The 21108-nt window shown below is 36.9% G+C and overlaps 1 protein-coding gene across 2 annotated transcripts in view; it reads left to right on the top strand.

Annotated features, from left to right (window-relative positions):
• syn3 (synapsin III) overlaps window positions 1-21108 on the top strand; it is a 165744-nt gene that overhangs the window by 51539 nt on the left and 93097 nt on the right. For both annotated transcript variants that reach the window (XM_015352966.2, XM_015352967.2), the window contains exons 4-6: window positions 13435-13526; window positions 19454-19610; window positions 20295-20384. In XM_015352966.2, coding sequence (XP_015208452.1) covers window positions 13435-13526; window positions 19454-19610; window positions 20295-20384 — 339 coding nt within the window. The remainder of the gene's footprint in view (window positions 1-13434; window positions 13527-19453; window positions 19611-20294; window positions 20385-21108) is intronic.

The following is a 21108-nucleotide window of genomic DNA, read 5'->3' as shown; positions in this document are numbered from 1 at the left end:
GGTACAATAAGGAGTTAAGCATTTAAGTTATAACAATAATTAATGAGCAGTATTTACATATAGAACCAGTTTTATTAAATTCTTAAGTGCGGTACCAATCTGGGCGTCATTAGAGTCAGCTCTACTGAATTACTGTAGGAGGGAAAGTGCTTTTTTATTTTAGTTAATGAGTAACTTTAGGATGTCTATCCTGTTGTTTGTATTATGATATGTTTGTATTCTGAGATATTTAAGATTAGAATTTCAGTTCAATGTTTTAACTAAAGAATGGCACCTACAAATAGTATCACTGGTCACCATCCTTGGACATTGATTTGGACATTCAGATCCAGAGAGAAGAGCACTACCTACCAGTCCTCCAACATCACTTATATCAGCAACCTGTTTTTTCTTTGAAATCTCAGTTTCCAGTACTGCCCAGGCCCGACCTCTCTTAGCTTCTGGGATATGTCAAGATCATGTTACAAAGTGGTAAATCTGCAGATCTGTTTCAGTCATTTATAAAGCTTATGAGTAAAATACTATAAAAAAATAAGAATACTGTTTTAGTAGTCATTTCTCTTATACCACACTATTCAAGTGCACCTTTCAGACTGGTATAGTTTAACACAATATAGTCCAAACCCTGCTAAGGGTAAATTTAAAAAAAGTGGAGTTGTGTCACTGAGTATTTTTTTAACATTCCATCAATAATGTCACATTGCTTATTAAGTTATCTTTTTTTTTTATAAAAAAGCTAATATGAAGTGGTGGATTATATTATTTTCAATTATGTCCAGTTTATCAATGTTGAATAATTTCTTTCAGCTTTGTGTGAAGAGGCGAGGAATATTAACTACTATAAAATTAGTAGTACTTAATACTATTGTTAGTATGACTTGCGAGCTGAAAGTCAAATAACACATTAGTGCACAGGTTTCTCTCACAATGGTGAAATTATCAGGTCAATATTATTGTTTAATAAAAGGCAAAATCCTTTAATATTTAAGTCAATACTTGTTTTTTTATATTTTATTTATTATGCAGTTTAATTCCTTATATGTTTAATTATTTTAAAATTATTTCAGCTAGGTGTCCAATAAGAAAAAAATACAAAAATAATCATGCAGCCACAAACAGTATTTATCAAAAGGTTAAGAGTTATGAGGATAAATCTTCTTGAAGCCAAGTGGAAAAACACAGTAAAATTCCAGAGTTATTTAAAATGTTTAGTAATAGCCCCAAGGTACATTCAAAAAATAAAGTTCCAAAAATGTGAAAGCAAAAGCATAAACACACAAAAATCTTGTTACATAAGGTCACCAAATGATTCTTAGACCCCTTTTTAACTTCTAAGGGTAAGTGTCACACCCTCTGCAGCCAGAGGGCGCTCCTTCTCTGTCCTGTCCCTAGTTTCCGGTCTGCTGTCCTTCCTGTCCCTCTCTTCCTTGGGCTATATATTTCCGGGTCTTGCACTCTGTCCTCGCTCAGCATTGACGTTCGGATGTCCTGAGACCCGCCTAGCACCAGGGCGCCCCACGTCCGCTCCCTGAGGGCATAGGTTTCTATACGGCATCCCTGAATTCTTTGCACTAATGAGCCCGGGCCTTTTTCCCATCTCGCCGCTACGCATATGGGTCTTTTTCTGCTCTCCTGCTCCCCACGGCTAGTCCCTTTGGACATCCGTGACAGTAAGGTACTGTAGGTTACAATACCTGTTAATAAAAACGAAAAAAAATAATAACTGTGATTGCATAAGTATTCAGACCCTTGAACTCAGACCCTTGAAACATTTGTTGGAAGCACCTTTGGCAGCAAGTCACTGTCAACTTTGTAAATATGCTTGGTGCAATATTTGCCCATACTTCTTAGCAAATTTGCTCAAGTTGCTTGGGGATTGCTAATGCACAGTAGTCTTCAAATTTTTCCACACATTCTCAATGATTCAAATCTGGACTTTAGACTGGGCCGCTCAAGTTCATTCATGTTCTTATTCATAAGCCACTCCAGTGCAGCTTTGGCCTTATGCTTTGGACCATCGTTGTCCTGTTGAATGGTGAATTTTCACTCCTGTTTAAAGTTTTTGAGAGACTGAAACAGGTTTCTTCTCGTGTTTCCCTGTTCATTGCTCCGTCATTTTCTTCTTAATTCTAACTTTGTGTCACTGCTGAGGAGAAGCATCCTCATAGCATGATGCTGCCACTTGCTCTGGTTATTTTGGAAAAGTTTTGACATGCTGCGTAAAACTTTTGTGTGTCTATGTAAATTTTAAAATTAAATCGCTCTCCAATACCTCAATATATAACTACAAATGTGGCTGTTTTAGCCTTATGAGAGGAACATTAGGAAACACTTTCATTTTATTATAAAAAGCTTTAAATAGAATGAAATAATACTTTGTAGCTGTGTCAATATTGTTTGAACCTGAAGATGTCATCTAAGGGGTTTCTCATTCTATCCTTGTGTATGGTTAAGTTAGACAGGGACACATCATTGTTTCTTATTTGTGATTTCTTTGAAAGATTAAAAAATAACATGCTTAGCATTACCTCTGACATTGATATGTGATACAATGTTTATCCCAGCTGCACCCTGAATTTTAAAATTTACATTTACTTTTTTCACATTGTGTGCATCGCTTCCCTCCTCCACTCCATCTCTGCATTTGAAGCTGCCGCTTAGTTACTTCTCACTCTGCAAGGGGCTTGAGCATCCTTCTTCTAAAAGGTGGTGGGTAAATTCAGCTGAGATGCAAAGTTTTTCATAAAGTCACTTATCTTAAATCTCTCCCATTTATTGTCTTATAATGCCATGTTGAGGTGTAATGGAAAATTAAACTAACTGTCAATACAGCAACAGGCCAGCTAGAGAGAAACAAACTGGAGTCTCTTTTTCAAACACGGACACGTTCTGTCCCTGGTGACAGTGCAGAGTTAATATGTTCCTTCTGTTATCCCTCCCACCTCCTTGCGCCTCAGTATGACTGCATCGCTGTGCCCCACATCAGGACATTCTTCTGGCTTTTAAACCCAGTTCATTCCATTTAATGCATTGTAGATATCTGATGGATTTTAATAAAAAATATATTTTTTATTTTCTTCTCGGTGTAACATCTGTACAATTGGTTATGCACAATAGTGCAATCATGTGAAATGCATATCAATTGTAGTATACTGTATCTTGTTTGTTTTTTTGTAGCAGCTTTTTGTTTTTTGACATTTGTTTTCTAAGTTTCAGCAATTATTACGTAGTGTTTCACACAAACGTGTTAATCTGCTTTTCAATCATGCTGTCCTGCTCGTCCTGCACGCAATGTCTTTTCATGTTTATTCCTGTTTTCTTTTACCATTTACTGTAGATCGCATAATTAGCATTAAGACAAAATATGTATTCTACTATATTTTATGATTTGGCAACTTTTCATGAAACCCGTTTGATGGTATTCAGTAGTGTATGGCCGGTGTGATGAGCAGTATTAAAATGTATGGGCTTAAGACTGTGAATGTAAAGTATGTGAATGTAAAGTTAATGTAAAGTAAACTGTCTGCTGAAATGGTATCTTCCAAATAAAAATCAGCAGCAAACTGTAAATGGTTTTGACGATCACAAAATTGTTATTTTACATAAAAAAATCCAAAGGAGGAATTAAGAAAGATGAACAAAAACAAAACATAAAACAATACAAGGCCAGAGGTAATTACAAATCACAGCACAATAAGTTAAGGTTTTTACATACATCAATTAATTTTATGCTTTCTTATTTTTCAAGTATTTAACGATGTTCAAGTAAAATTCCATTCCATTTTATAAACATAAAGGAATGGAGTATGTTAGAGCATTTTGGTTAGAAAATAAGATATCTACAGTACCTAGTATTACTAAAAGATTAATTATACATACATTTTATTTTTCTATTTTATACTCCTTAAATCTTACATTAACATTAAATGCTTAAAGATAAAGGTTTAGAAGTCTACCCAAAATAACTTTGTTTATGTACAGGTGACAGATAAATGTGTCAGATTTTGTTTTCAGCCCTACAGAACACACGGAACATATCTGATGAATTCTAAGAAAATATGTTCTCTGTTTAATACCTGATATGTCCTCATTCTGAATAATTAAAGATGGTCCAACTCCTTTTTTATTTTTACATGGTCTATTTAAAATGGAAAAGGAAGTATTTCTTTCACAACATTTAGTTTTTATACTAGGTGATGCGAGCTGAATACATGAACAAAAAAGGACTACATTTCCCGAAATGCCACAACATTAAAGAATCACATGAAGTCATGTCGAGATATCCATAATGCACTGTACAGTACATCAACTGCAGTAAAGTACTGATAATCAATGTTCTTGCACACTGCCTTCAACTAGACCATTACTGCCATTACTTACACCACCATTTTGCAAGTGATCATAACAATTATATGACATACTTTTTTGGGGCAGAGCATACTGATAATGACAATCATCTGGACTGGTTAAATACAGTCACCTTTTCCAAACTAGTCAGGTGGTTGTTACGTTCTCCCCAGCAGCTGCGCCAGGGTCTAAGTCAGCAGTTTTTAATCAGCCAGTTACCTGAATGTCACTGTCTCTTGGTATTTCCACACATCTAGTCCCGGAACTGTCACGGGTGTGTGGTAAAGACCCTATACGTGACGGTATAATCGGGAAGAGGCTGGAGACGGAAATCAGGGAAAGACACACAAGAGTTTATTTGGGCTGACAGACAGTGGGCAGTGACAGCAGTGATCCAGTGCACAGGGGGAAACGCAAAGGCAACCAAGTCCAGGCAGATCCAAAAGGGGTAGTCAGGGCACAGTCCATAATCCAAAAGCCGGGAGATCCATCCAAGACAAAAAACAATTAAAATCCATGAAACGGGAAACAAGGACCAGGAACACGGAAGATAAAACCATAATGGGACAAGGCACTCCGAGGCCTGGGTTCAGAGGTCAGGATGTTGGGATGAAACCTTATGCCCTCAGGCTATTTCCAGGCCTGGTCCTAGGCGGGCTTTTGGATGTCTGTCTTCCAGCTTCTTCCGGATTATACCGTCACGCATAGGGTCTCTACCGCACACTCCACTGGAGGCCGACCTGGCTTCCGTGTCAGGAAGTTGAGCCAACAACAATAAAGACCCTATGTGTGATGGTATAATCCGGCGAGACTGGAGATGGACATCAGGGAAAGACACACAAGGGTTTATTTGGGTTTCTCCTGTCTGAGCTACTCTGTCTCCTCGTTCCTGCGCACTCTCTTTGATCCTTGGCTTTCGACTCTGACTCCTCTACGGCTAAGAATCCCAGTTACTGATTTGGCACTGTAGTGATACTCTCTGTTTGGACTCCTGCTTCTCCTACGACTATATATCTCTCTCTACTGTTTGGTACTCTTTGACTACACGGTTTCTGACCACGGATCAGCTTAAGGTTTACATCTCTGGTAACTGGGGATTCTGCATAGGGTCCACAGACGTTACCGTAACAGGAACACCAGAAATTGGTTAATGGCCACACCCTGGCTGAGTGTGGTGCTCAATAAAGACTTGGATCCAACAATCATTCTTTCTTGACACTGAGCCCCTCAAGCCTAGGCTTGTTACTTCCTGCCTGTCCTGTCTGTCTGTCCTTGGTCTGCTGTGGTACGTTTGTCTGCCTGGTAGTGTTTGTCGGATTCCCATCAGTTTGATACACTGTCTTGGACCCAAGTCTGTCTGGTATGCTTGTTAGCTCAGTTTATATTATCAGACTCCTTTCAGCCTGGAATGGATTCCAGTCGGCCTGGAATGCTCTCTTGGATTCTCCTCAGTCTGGTTGTGCCACTTGGATTCCCTGTGGCTCAGACCTCCCTGTGTGCCTAGATCTGAGCTCAGATGGATCTCTCAATCTTGAACCCTTGGTGTTGCCTCCTGGGGCTGTGTCTGTGTGAGAGGCTGCTCGGTGCCCTCAAAGGCTGTCAGCTTGCCTGTCTGTCCCAGTCTCAGGCTCTGAATATTTGGCTCCCTCCTGCCATTCTTCCAGTCTGTCAAGTCTGCCCTGGTTATGGTCTGTTCAGTTTTCCACCACTGATGTGCTGGGTGGTTGAGTGTGCAGGTGGGTGTATTGCTGTGCCCAGCTGGGGGGCCTGACTCGGCTGCCCTGTGCCCTGCAATTGGGTTCTTTTTATCCCTAGACTGCGCCATAAAAGTAATGATATACAAGAAGTCATCCTCACACGTTTTCGGAAATGTCATAGGAGCAAGATCTGCCATTTTTCACCCTTCCTCCAAAGAACTAAATCTTGTAGAACTTGTTGATTTTGTTAAAATAATTTTTACTTGATCGAAATGTTTAAGAATATCCATTTTGCTAGTGTTGTCTCCATATACTAAAAATACTGAATTAATTAACAGTACTACAGTATATGGCATATTACAGCATGTTTAGTCTGCTTCATGTCTTTTTTTAAAAGCTAGTGTCCTCTTTCAAATTGGCTTGTATTGTACCATGCTTCTCAGAGCTGCCTGATAGGATCTGCTCAGGAATGGTGAAACAGCATGATGCAGAGCTAGAACATTGTTGCAGAAGGCTGATAAAAAACTGAAAAGTCATATATCACTTTTAAGATACATTTTACCCACCAGCTAAAGACTTGCTGAATGATTATTGAAGGTGTTTTTAACCTGAACTCAGCTGAACTGCCTTCAACATCTATCAAGATTATGAAAATATTTAGAACTGAAACAATTCCAGATGAGGTCAGTGTGTAGCTTGTGGAAAAAAGAACACTTCATTGAACTGGCACCATATTTGGAAGCCGCAGCTCTCGTTGGACTGCTCTGAGAAGGTTGCACTTTGGCAGCATTAATGTTGGCATACACTGCACTAGCTGTATTTTTAGGAGACAAATTGTGTTTTGTATAGCAGAACTAACCTCGCTGATAAAGAAATGTCCTTACATTTCCAGCTTTACATCTGCACCACTATGTTAAATCTGATCATTTTTTAAATTATACTGTACTGTATATGTACAGTAATTCACGTCAACAATTTTTGATCTGAGTTCTTAGATCTCCTGCACCTTGCATACTGACATAACAGGTCCACTGACGATGCTATTTCCTTGGCTCTTCACACTGCCTTGGCTCATTTGGATAATAGAGACACATACTGTACTGTATGTAAGAATGCTATTCATTGACTACGGCTCCACCTTTAATACTATAGCTCTATCCAGACAAGTCACCAAGCTTAATGATCTACTGTAGGTATCAGCACCTCTCTTTTCAGCTGTGTTCTGGATTTACTGACTGATAGACCACCCTCAGGGTTGTGTGCTTAGCCCCCTGCTGTTTTTTTTTACCCATGATTGTGCGGCCGGAAACAATATGCTGATGATACTACCATCATTGGCCAAATCACCAGTAATGGTAAAATGACCTATAAGGCTAAGGTGAGGAACTCTGGAGTGGTGTCTTGACAATAATCTCTCACTCAACATCAGCAAAACTAAAGAGCTGGTTGTCGATTTCAGAAAGCAGGGTGGTGACCACACCCCTATTCACATCAATGTAGGGATGGTTAGCAGCTTCAGGTTCCTGTGTACCTTCATTACTATCAGAAAGCCTCAGAGTATTGTTAAGGATAACAATTATTACAAATTAACATTTAAGGATTAAAATGATCACTTTTTCTCTCCCTTGCCCTCTAGTAAGTGTTATAGGAGTATAAGGCATCCACCTCAGATCCAGAGACCGCTTCTTCCTGCAAACTGTCAGCTTTTTGAATTCCACCTCTATCACTGCTTCACACTATTTTCTTGCAAACTGCTTGTGTTGAGTTTTATTAAAGTTGAGTGTTATTTAACTTTGTTGTTGTTGTTGTTGTTTATGTTGGTGTTTCCTAAATGTCTTTGTCTTGGAACAAACATTCAAATAAGCATTTAATTGCACTTGAACCTCTGCACTCTGACTATTTAAAATATGCATTTGACCACTGCTTTGACTGTCATTGAGAATATTTGTAAATAAATGGAATGGTGACTTGTATGATTAATGCATTATATCAGATGCTTGGTGTTCAGTGGTTGTGATGATGGTGACAGACTGAAGAAGAGATAGAGAAGAGGGTGAGCTGAGATAAGAAAAGCAGAAATTGATGGTGTTGGGGGAAGGGAGCACAACATTTTTAAAACATTTGGCAAACATTTGGCAGCCCCTGCAAGACACTAGAAGCAGCCTCTTCATCTTCAATCCATGCAATCTCAGCTGTCCCCTCTATGTGTGTGCATGGCTGCAGATTAACACTTTCCACTCACTTCAGGATTTGGATGGGAATGTGAATAGTACTGGTAGGCAAACTATAAGGATTTCAATGCAGGCCTCTTTGTCAGTGGAATTTTCTGAGCAGTAAGATGATATTGTTACACATGTAGTAATAGTTTTACCACAGTACCTCTTCCTATAGTGCCATGTCTGTACATACAGGAGCCAATATGCATTTATATTAATTAATTTGTACACATAAGCTGAAGCTCTACCAAGTGGCAAATGTCCTTGTTCCTTAATTGTCCATAACCCCGTATGATTGATGGATACACTGTTATAGAAACCTTCTTAGATGTTTAATTATTATAGTCAGAAGGTAAAGGGTTTTGTAAAATGCATAACCTTTTGTTATTAATAATTAATTTAAATATTTAAACATTAGAAAATGATACTGAAGATACTGGACTATTGCAGATTTCCACTTCCATTGAAGACTGAAAAAAAGATATCTTCTCGTACCCTCAATTAAAATCTATGTGTGTAGATTTCACTTGGGGTAAAAGCTAAATTAACAGAAGTTTTTTTTCTACGGAATGCTTCCTGTTTTTCTTTCCCAGGGTAGGAATTAGTCCAAAGAGCAGAATACATTATCATAATGGTAACCATGGTAGTCTGAAACAGACAAGTTCTGTATACCTTTAAGACCAACAGCTCATCCCAATATCTGCAGCAAGGATTAAGCCAATACTGTCAAAGAGATGAACAAATAATTGTTTGGGGTTTCATTCCATGAAAGGCTTGTGGTTCATCTAGGCACAGCAATCTGCTTTGTGTGCCTGGAGCGGGATTTTGTTATGTAGGATGTTTGCCACAGATTCTACATCTGTGCTCCCAAGCTAGTTTTGGCAGGCAGTATTACCGAAGACACAGATGTTTCTTTCACAGTTTTGTATCTGTGGAGAATCCTTGGAAAACTGGTCCAAAGATGTGTCCTTGAAACAAGGCAAGCTCAATAGCAAGCAGCAGAGGATTTAAATCTTAGAGGCGTGCTGCTGAACTCTAAATGAGGCTACAGCTGCCCCCACCACAAAATGTTCTATATTTTAAGTTTTAATAAAAGTTCAAGGTTTCCATCTCTTATGATGGAATGTTTTGCTTTAAAAAGCTTCATAGTATAATGATTTAAATTTTCTTTTGCTGCACTCATTTGTATTGGCAGCACCTTTCTTGGGTCATTGTCATATTGGGTGTCTGTCTTTACAGATTGTCCCAGAGAGAATCTGTATTGACACTCCTTAATTCAATTTCTACATGAGTTTCATTTTAATATTTCAGAAAGGACACTTAGAGGAAACACAACATAATCTACTTAAACAGATTTATACAAGACGTATTTAAGCAATTTTCCAGAAATATACAATAATATACCATATTAAATCTGAAATTTGATGATAATTATTATTTTTAATATGCATTCAGCAAATTAAACTATCAATATCCTTGTAAATAAGGATGCTCTAATGTACAGACTCATTGAAACACATTGATATGAAAGAATTTGCATTGTCCCCTATGATGATGAGGAGCCGTATATTCCTTCCAGTATTTAAGACCGATGTTCTGACTGTGCTTTCTTTCTCATTGTGTTCCTTGATTTCCCCCGTACTGTACTTGACTGGACGGGATCTGGATTTTTTTATAGACAATTTTGGAATTTCCAAGCGTGTGTTTGTCATCAATCTGCTTATAGATATAAACACCAAAGGAAGAGAACAATGAGGAAGTATAGGTAGAATCCTCTGACCCACCTACCTTCAAGCCAACCATTTTTCTACACACAGTAACACAGCTCCATACCAGGGGTTCAACACTGATTGGAGCAGAGGTGTGTCCCTCACTGACAGCGCTGCAAACCCGTAAGGGCCTATAATTATACACTTGTGGAAAGAACCCTGACCAATTACCCTTGGTGATGTTAAAATAATTGATGTTAAATAAATTTGATACTGAAATTTTAATAGAATTTGGCATATTTGTGATAAATAAGTCCAGAGGATCTGATTTTTTCCCACCCTGTGAAGATGGTATTATTTGGTACGGTAAGTCCAGCTCTGCTATGGACTATTTTAACATAAGCCTCCTGAATTGTGATATGAGATTCTGACTTGTCTGGGGGGATTTCTCAACCCTTCTTACAGGCAGAATTGTACAGTCCTTTAGAACCTTTGGTTTCTATTTGTGAACTACCACATGGAGTTTAAATCATAAGTATTCATAGTATCAATTGCATTAATGCCTGGAGAATAAAGTGATCAGTCAAGAACATGTATTTTGCATGGAATAACCCAATTTTTGACATTTTGGATATGTACTGTATGTTTTGGGTCATTTTAATGCTGGAATGTCAAGTTTCAGACAGGCCTGAGCTTCTTGGCAGAGGGGACCAGGTTTTTAGCCTAAATACCACAGTACAGTATGTAGTGGAATTATTGATTTGTCCTATCTTAGGAAGGGTTCCAGAAAGCATAAATGCTTATTCTTTATTTAAAAGAGCACTTGGAGTTGTGAGTGTTTGAGCCTCATTTTTTTCTTGAATGCAATTAATTATTTATGACAAATCAGACTGTGGTCTGGTCAGTGCTTATAGGTTTAATGAGGGCAAAACATATTCAACCTTTTTAGTCTTAAACAGAAAAGACTATGATCATACCTGATGCAAGTATTGAAACAAGTCAAAACCTCCAACTTAATGCAGTGGACTCCTTCAGAACAAACAGGAACCAGAGGACACAAGTGATACTCAGATTGGAATGAAGTAATTAGGGGCCTGTTCTAGGAAAAATGTTCTTCCTATTTTATATCAATGATCCAGATTCTGGTATAGTTTGTTTATTTTGTCAGTTTTGCAGATGATAGGGGGAACATCTGCAAGAAAATCTCCAGAAATAGAAATTGTCCTCAAATGAGAAGTCAGATCCAGTGGGAGTCTGTAGGTGAGACTATTGGCTCAGGGTGGAGATTTTAATGAGGTACAAGTCCAATACAAATAAAAAGCTTTTGTTCCATATATGAAGTGCAATCAAAATAAACAATGAGTGAGGGGAATGCACAATTTTTAGGGCTGTTTTCAAGCGGCCGACTTCATTACCAACCTCCCAAACAAGACACTGAATGTTTATTTCAGTCCATTACCTTATTAGTCTTTCCAGACACTAATCATCAGTACTTTCAGTTTAATTTAGGCATTAGGCAGCATGTCTACATCCTGTCACAAGATTTTTAATGATTTTGAATAGAATAAGCAAGGTCAATTCAATTAATGTATTTCTAATTTAGTTGAATACATTACTAAGCACAACCATAAGTGGAAGCATAACAAAAGTTAATAAGGAGAAACACTTTTAAAGTGAGGCCAGTCTGAAATACTATCTCAATGAATGTGTTAAATTCCAGTATATAAATATTATTTTATATATGAACAAGTAATAGGTTTATTCCATGCTGAAAAAAGAAGATAGAAAACAGAACGTTTCGGCCATGTAGCCTTTTTCAGGTGTGAGCTATATGATATATAATCATATACAGTATATATATATAAAATATATATGTATAATATATATAAAATACATAAATATGATTCATATATATATTATATATATAAGAATCAGCAATATCCCATTGTAAAATCAATGTGATAATAGGATTTGATAATCTCTTAAAGGCCAAAGTGCCAATTTCTGTTTGTTAGTAATATTATATTCTGTCACTTTGTCCTTGCAGCATTTAGACATACCTTTTAAAGCTCATGAAATATTTTATTATACCGATGTGCAGTAGACATTATTTGCCAGTAGTCCTACTACACAGCAGATCAGGTAGAAAAGTTAGAAATTGCTTGACTTGTAACTGAATTAAGGGAGAACCATAGGATATTCAGATTGTACAAGACCTGGGTGTAATTTAGAGGTACCAGGCGATCTTTTGAAAATTATGCCTTGTAGTGCTGGGGTCTTGGGTTCAATTTTGGACCTGAGGTGCTATCTGCTTAGAGTTTGTTCTCCCTGTGTCTGTGTGAGTTGCTATCGGGTGCTCTGGTTTCTTCGCAAAGACATACTTTTAGACAAAAATGTCCATGCTGTGACTGTGTGCATTTGTGTGCTTGTGTTTGTGCCCTGTGATGGGCTGGCGTCCTGTCCAGGGGTATTATGCCTTGCAACGTTGCTTGCTGGGACAGGCCCGTCACGTGACCCTGAATTGAATGAAGTGGTTAGAAAATGGATGGATATTTATTAATATATATTCCATATCAATCTGTAATCAAATACATGATTCATAAATAATTCTATCACCTTAATGTGAATTTTATTTTTTAAAGTTATTAATATGATGTCTCCTCCATAAGAATCGTAGCATAATTCTGAGAGTATCTGTCAATCATTTGTCAATTTTAATGGACATATTTTTTAATTATAATAATAATAATAATAATAATAATTGCTTACACTTATATAGTGCTTTTCTGGACACTCCACTCAAAGCACTTTACAGGTAATGGAGACACCCCTCCACCACCACCAATGTGCAGCATCTACCTTGATGAAGCGACAGCAGCCATAGTGCGCCAGAACGCTAACCACACACCAGCTATCAGTGGGGAGGAGAACAGAGTAATGAAGCCAATTCATAGATGGGGATTATTAGGAGGCCATGATTGGTAAGAGCCAATGGGAAATTTGACAACGGGGTTATATCCCTACTCTTTTCGAGAAATGCCCTTGGATTTTTAATGACCACAGAGAGTCAGGACATTGGTTTTAAGTCTCATCTGAAGGACATCACCTTTTTACAGTGTAGTGTCCCCATCATTATACTGGGGCATTAGGACCCACATGGACCGCAGGGTGAGTGACCCCTGCTGGCCCCACTAACAATTCTTCCGGCTACAACCTTGGGCTCACACCTGCCTAGTTTCAGTGGGTTGCCAATTGTGAGTTGCAGGGTGATATGGCTTTTTTAATTCAATAAGTGAGTTGTTTTCAATAAGGTCATTAAGATAATTATATATATTTCAGGTATATTGATTGTTTGCTGTCATTGTATCATTAATTTGTTTTTGATCAGTTTTGATGCGTACTATTGAACAAGAAAATCACTATATGTTATTTTTAACATGACATTATCATTATGTTTTTATACAGGCAGAGTTTTCAGAGATTAACCTTGCAGCATATGTAAATGGAGGCTGTATGATTGATATGCAACTCATAAGGAATGGCACCAAAGTAGTCAGGTAAGACCTTCCATTATTTTGGATTGTGTTTTGTACTGGGTTATTGTTGGTATGACATTTGGTTTAATATGTTTGTTTTCTGTTTAACCTAAAAGTCAAACAATCAAAAATGACTGTAGAGGACAGTGAAGCTGCATCAGTTTACAGTAGGAACAAATAGAGGTTAATTCCATGCTGAGAAGCACAATTAACTTTTCTAAGGCTGTATTCCACAGCCTGTATTCCACAGCCTTAACGTCTTCTTTCATTCTTCATTTCAGCTACCGATTAACCTCTTCTCATGCCATTACATTTGAAATGCATGTTAGACATCCTCTTTCTATTGGACAGGGAAGCAAATGTAAGGAAAATTAGTTCTATGCAAAACAAAATTATTTTCAAAAGCTGTTTAGAACATTTTTCCTGGAGTGACTGTGTTTGTGTCTATATGTACCCTTTGATGGACTGGTGTCCCATCCAAGGTGTATCCCGCCTTGCTGGGATAGGCTCTAATTCCTCTGCGATCCTGTACTGGCTAAAGTGGTTAAAAATGAATGGATGGATCTTAGCCAGTATGATGCATTTGTTTGTTCAGGACATCTGTCAGTTTCTTAATAATTTTAAAAAGATAACTTCTTGATTTGTGTGATCTGATGCTAAAGCCTGTCTTTCATTTTTCAGGAAAAATATTTTTTGTCATTGCCCCTTTCCTAATTGTTGCCAGTTCTTCAACAAATGGCAGAAGTGTGGTCTGGCAGAGACATGAGAATGCTGTAACAACTTTAATGAGCCTTAAACTAGTAGTGTAATTCATCACTACTCTTTACTATTGCTAATGTTCATATCTTTCTTGTAAATCTATAATAGTTACCTTGTGGGCAACAATGCACTATTGCAAGTATCATGGCTAAAGATTTTCAGATGATGGGTCAGAGACTTTATAGATGAAATGAACATGAACATTAATATGATGACTTCCGAATCCAAAGAAGGCTCCACAGCCGAAACGTTGTGTTCAACATAAACCTATTACTTGTTCCTTTACTGTTAATGTACAGTATATGTTTTTTATCATGGGCTTTATTTGATGTATGTTTGCCCTTTTTGCTTTTGAACTCCTTTAATCCTGAACTCACATCCCTGTCTTCCATATACTGTACTACGCTAACATATAGTATTTGCATGTCCTGATCACAGTGTTAAATGGTATTTACATTATCACAATCTTTCACTTGTTTTTCAGATATAAATTAATGTAACGTAAGTAAAATAACACAGAATCATGATAGATAGATATAAAGAAAACTAATTTAGTTATGATTCTGGTATACATTTTTCCTCTTGTAGACATAAACTATTTAGACAGCTTTAGAAAGCTTAAACTGGCATATGATAAGAGAAAATCTAATGACAAGACAGATGAAACCTGAAAATCAAATCCAGACATGGATCAATGAATCATTTTCTCTAGATTGCAAGTTGTGTATATATAAAAATTGAGGGCTACAGATTGAGGTAAGAGATTAAAGAAACAGATCGTACACTTACCTTTTTCCCCACAAGTGACAGGTTTTTGGTTCCCTTAATTTACTTAAGAGATTATGTGCTCCTCGGGTTACTGTTGGTGAAGTATTATTGAGATTTGACCGCAGAGGGGAAATTGTCGTTCAGCAAAGGTAAACCAGCCTTATTTGTAAAATACGATTAGGATAAGGTACCCAATACGTTTTGTTTGAAGTCGGTATTTAATATTCTAAATTGACATATTTCATTTGACCCTTATGTTATTTCATATATTTCCAAAACTGTTGTTTCTTGAGTTAATATTTGCAATATTCTGCTTTCTGCATTCTTTGAGTCTCTACAAACCTCCAAAAGACTAGGGCCAGTATTTGCAAATAAAACTATTACACTCTTAATAAAGCAAACCTTCCTCTGAACAGTATTCCCTGTGAGGTTATATTGACCACTGCTAGGTAAGAATAAGGTTCAATTCTATTATTCAAGACAAGTTACTCTAATGTGTCTATAAGCCTAAGTCTAACTGCTGTAAATTGTTTAACTCTACTCTGCTCCCAGCTTTTGAGTATCTTGAGTAGCGTCAATACCAATCAATACCAAAAAATAAGTTTCATTCCAAACAAATACATTTGTTAAAAAATAATTATTTTGGATTGTTATGTCCCAGTGTGTTGTCCATGTGTGTTTTGTTGTGATGTTCCACACATCCTTACCTTGATTGTTCTCCCTCCACCATTGGTCCATCATTACATCATTGTTTCTGTGTGACATCATCTTCAATTAACTCTCGGTCAATCAGAACGCAGATTATTCAGTACATTAGTTGGAGGTTTTCAGAAGGAAAGGGTCTTTTGCTTGACTTCGGTCCCACTTGGCTTAGCTTCGGTTTTGTTTCGCTCTTGGTTTTTGGTTTGGCTTCGTTCGTGTGTGTTTTCGTATAGCTTCGGCTTTTGTTGGTTTGTGGTCATCTCTTTGTGCTTTTGTTTGTTTGTGTTTATCCTTGTTTAGCCATTACCTTGCTCCGGCGTATTGTATCAACCTCTGTGTTCTTTTGTACCCTGTTACTTGTGTCCACTCTCGTTTTCCCTTTGGTATTCGTAGTTCACTTGTGTATTTGTGTGAACTTTTGTGTATAGAGTTAGTTTAGGTTGTTGGGTACATTTTGCACATGTAGTTGATTTTTGTATTAGTCACACTAGTTTAGCGGATGAGTGCCGTTGGTCTTGTTTGGTTTTGGGTAGTCAGTGAATGTTAGCTAGGTTGTTTGAAGACCGTGTGTTTCAGGTTTTTGTTTTGTAGTTAGGTCAGCTTCCCTCACTTTCTTAGCCAGTTCCATTTTGTTTGTTGTTTTCTTTTCGTTGGCACCACTCTAGTTCCTTTTCACTGAGTGTTATTGTGTCCTATTTCGTACCAGTCACTTATTCACCTTAAAATAATCACTTTTGCACCAACCCTTGTTGTCACGCTTCCTGAGTCCCTCACCAGAACCCACCTGCATCCAAAAACTATCCTAAATGTTACACCCCTTTACCCCTAGACACTTGGGGTCATAACATTGATCTAAGATGTATCATGGTCTGTAGTCAACTGTCTTTATGTTTTAATGTTTTTGCCACTTTTGAAGTACCACAGTGTTTTAAGGGGACTCAAAAACTATATGCTGATGTTATCTGGTTAGTGTAACTAACTAGTATATTTTATGCGACAGTACTTACTGACAAACAAATATGATCGAGGTTTAGGGAATATACAGTAGCTCATAAAACAAAACTAATGTCTATCCTCCAAGTTCAGCATACGATTTGTGCACAGAAAAATGTAAAATAAGTAAAACAAAGGAAAACAAATCCAAGAATTGCAATAAAGGGAGACAGACTGTAAAAGTTGCCAGATGTACAGTGATGTGTGCTGTATTTTTTTTTTGTAATAACAACAGGATATTGCAAGCAATAGATGAAAAACATTTCTTGTAAAGTTGTTCTCTTGCTTTTACCAAAGAAAATAGCACAATGCCTGTTTTTGTTTTAGGATTATAGAATTGTTTGCAGTGTATTTGTGTCCCAAGCCATGCTGACCCTGTCTGTTTTCACTTGTTTACTTCTTTGCCATATTACATAACTGGCAAATATTTTTAGGCATTTGCATGGAATCACATGTGCCTACCTACTTAAGCAATATATGGCACATCTCCAATTTTTAGATAACCATAACTGCCTTGTTTTCTAACAGGTATAATCACAATAGGCATTATCCATATGTACTCTCAAATTTAGCTAAAATTCTGTCTTTGACATAGCCCTTCTTGCATGCTGTATAGGAAGTATACATGCAGTGTATGTCTGTTGTAAATGAATTGGGACAGCAACCTAATATGTTTAAAAATTAATTATAGCCCTTCAGTTTGTGTAAGCAAGTTTAACTACATCCATTTATTGTCTTCAAGGGATTTCAAATGTAAAATCCCAGCTAAAATAACAGATATATTTATAACATAATGACTAAGAGATTAACTGAAGATTTACCTCAGGTTACAGTTTTCAATGCTTGAAGACATACATCTGGAAAAAAAATCTTGAACTAGATCTAGGGTCAGTATAAGTAGTTTTTGTTACAAAATTAAAACTAAAAATAAAAGTCCGGAACATCTAAACCTTTCAATCTCAGTGAGAAAACGTTTTCTATTTTTCACTAAAATAAACTTTCTATACATAACCCATTTTGGACTGAACTAGATTTGTAAATCAGTGGCAGCTCTGAAGCAACACTAACATAATCCCCCATGGGTTAATTCTGTGCCTCACTTGGCCATTTTCCCAGAATGCTTTGTAATGAGCAGGATTAAGCTGCTTTCATTAAATAGATCATCCAAAAGATTTGTTCTTGAACAAGGCCCTTTTTTCTCTCTTTGCCCCCAAATAATTACTCTTTTTTTAAAAAACAGTCTGCTGAGATGTAATGTGTTAATGTGCTGACAGATATCATTTATATGCCTTGAAAAGCTACAGCTGCTTGAATAGTAAGTCAAAGAGGATCAAGGAAGAAAAAACCTTATTAGAAATTATATGGGAAAACAGGACATATAAAAAGTTTGTGTATGTTGTATCATTCAGAAGATTTCTGAAGCATGTATATTGTTTAAAAATGGAAACATTTTTTTTTCAGGACAGCAACATACAATGTTTTGCATTTTGAGAAGTTTGTTTATTGTGCAGTGCACAATGCCCTTCTCCAGCTGCGCTGCTTAGCTAAGAAAAGGTTGTCTTGTTGGGCTATCATTACACTGGAGAGACAATTTATCATTAAACCCCTAGATGTTCTTACAGAGGAGATTATTATTTGCTCAAGGCTACAAGGGTTTTTACTTAAGTACAGGTCATGGGTGAAGAAAAATCAGCAATCAGTCCCCTATTCCCAGTCCTTTTGCTCCTTATTTTTTTGCCTCCAAACTTTTATACAGTACATATATAGCTTATGTAATTACTTATGTAATTTTCATTCAAAGGAAAAAGAAAAGAGGCTTTTGTTCAAATTACAATCAGATCATACATACGTAATGACATTAACGACAGCATGGCTATAGCAGTAAAATGCACAAAACAGCTGGCATTCTCCTAATGAATCTAAAATTAAATAACCCCCTTAGATCACCCCCGTATACAGTAAGCAGCTACTCTTCCTTTTAACTATTGGGAAAGCAAAAGCTTATGAAATGCTTGCTGTTTTTATTAAAGACAAGTTAATGATCTTAACTAAAATTATGAAAGAAGGGCAAATGCCCCCTTTACTGTAGTATAACATATTAGAATATGAACCAAACACACCATACCTAGACTGTAAGATTTTAAGTCATCATCTAAATTATGTCCGCTCTGCTACCCCTTCTCCTACACCTTAATTTTTTTTTCTCCTCTTGTTCAACTCTCCCACAGACAGTGGAGCTGCTCTGGCATTTTTTCAGCATTGAGATAATAATATTCTTTTTGTTTGCAGACTTAGTTATTTGTCAACTGTCTCCCATTTCTATCTCACACACCCTTCCTTTCCTATTTTAGAAACAGGACAATTCCCTTTTGTGACAGTACTTTTCTTAACAATCACTAGCTACTTCCTTCCCATGCCCAAAGGCTTGAAGAATCTCGCTTGCTCTTGTTACTAACACGGAAGACCTGTTGTTGACCCTTGATTTATCACATCATGCAGTTTGCTATGTGAATTGTTTTATTTGTTCCTTTAAATTACTATAGTATCAACAATGTAATCATCTGTATTCTCATAGCAATCAAACTTGCAAGGTTATGTTCCTGCAGTTTTGGAACATTACCTTATGCTTTTTAACTTATAAGAATTTCTGGAATATTCACGCTGCCGGTCTAAGGGAAATTTTTATTTAGTTTGTCTTTTGTTTTGTGGATTTCTGCCGGCAACAGGTCCTTCAAACCAGACTTCGTTCTGATTCGTCAGCATGCCTATAGCATGACTCAGGGAGAAGACTTCCGCAGCCTGGTGATTGGTCTTCAGTATGGCTGTGCCCCAGGCTTGAACTCACTCATGTCCATCTACAACTTCTGTAGTAAACCCTGGGTGGTAAGTTGCCTCCAAAGCTAGAACATACTGTAATTTTCAGCCTGAAGGAGGTTCATTTCAATTTTTCTTTACAATTGAGGGAATTGTAATAATGCCTACTCAGAATGAGAAATAAAGTCATATTAGAGCTTAGTTCTCTTAAAATTGTACCTAATGTTCACAAAAGAATGTTAAAGTATAAGCAGTCTGTACCTAGTTGTGAGCAAAATTAGATTTAGTTTGTGTTGTTGTGATTGATATCAGTTTTAACTTAGGTGCACCTGTAGAAGGAATGTTGTACTACAACTTTACAAAGCTTATTTGTAAATCTTTAATATAACTACACCACTTAGTGCTATATACTGTATACAGTACATCAGAAATCATATATCATAAATATACTTAACAAAATCTGTGTCATATTTTGAGAACCATGCAGTATTCTTCCAAAATTCTGTTCCAGTTAAAAACTGTTTTTTTTTTCCTTTACACATCTGCCTGCAGAAATTCAAACCTATAAAAGTCCAGGAAAGTCCAGGAAAAAAAAAACCCTGAAAATGAAGGGCAAATTCTTCTCGAAAGCAAAAAGCTTTGATAGTTGACATTACTTTACCTACCATCAATTACTGTATGTTCAGTGACAAACGTTTTAAATATGATGTTCACGGACCTCTTCTATTCAAATAATTTATTTTGCCTTTTCAGTTTTCCCAGATGATAAAAATATTCCACACATTGGGTCCAGAGAAATTCCCATTGAATGAGCAAACGTTCTATCCCAATCATAAAGAAATGGTAAGAGCTCCTCATATCCCCTCATAATGGTTTTCAGAGTGCTTGGTAAGAGACTAATTTTGAGTTGTTTACGTCTTTTGTTCAATTTTGAGTTGTATATCAGCTATTTTTAATGGGCTTAGAGCAGCTGGAGAAATTTGAATGATTATAGTTAAGAGAAAACAAATCTCCATTTTGTTGGTTTGTTGTTTTCTTTTTATCTACTGTACATTTAACACTGTTTTCCAGCAATTCCTTTAATGTTTTCTTTTAGAGTGAGACTTATTTAGCTTTTAGCTTTTCTTAATAGTACATTTAATGTGTGTCATAGTGTACCTTATTATTCTAGCAGTATTATCTTTTTTCTATACCTATTCCATCTTTTGCATACACTTCCATGTATTGATAAATGGGGGTGGGGGGGTATAGAACATGATTTTGTACACTGTAATAGGACTGCTGAGAACCCTACTGTGGACAATGACAGCACATGCTGTACCGTTCTAGAAGGTACTTATTTAACTGTGTCTGCAATATCTCATGCCCTGCAAATGCACTTTGCACCCTTTAGGCGATAGTAGTTGTTAGTGCCCTCTGGTGTCCCATTTGGACTGCATTTCCTTTGTCCAAGGTGCACGTTGTTCACAATACAATTATATGAATAGTAATTCATTTTTAATTTATAGTAACTAATCACACTCTACACTCACATCCCACAGTCCTAGGTTTCAACAGGCTTTTTTTA

Source organism: Lepisosteus oculatus, chromosome 7 (assembly GCF_040954835.1).
Source record: "Lepisosteus oculatus isolate fLepOcu1 chromosome 7, fLepOcu1.hap2, whole genome shotgun sequence".
NCBI classification, from domain to species: domain Eukaryota; kingdom Metazoa; phylum Chordata; class Actinopteri; order Semionotiformes; family Lepisosteidae; genus Lepisosteus; species Lepisosteus oculatus.
This window is presented reverse-complemented; position numbering and strand designations above follow the sequence as displayed.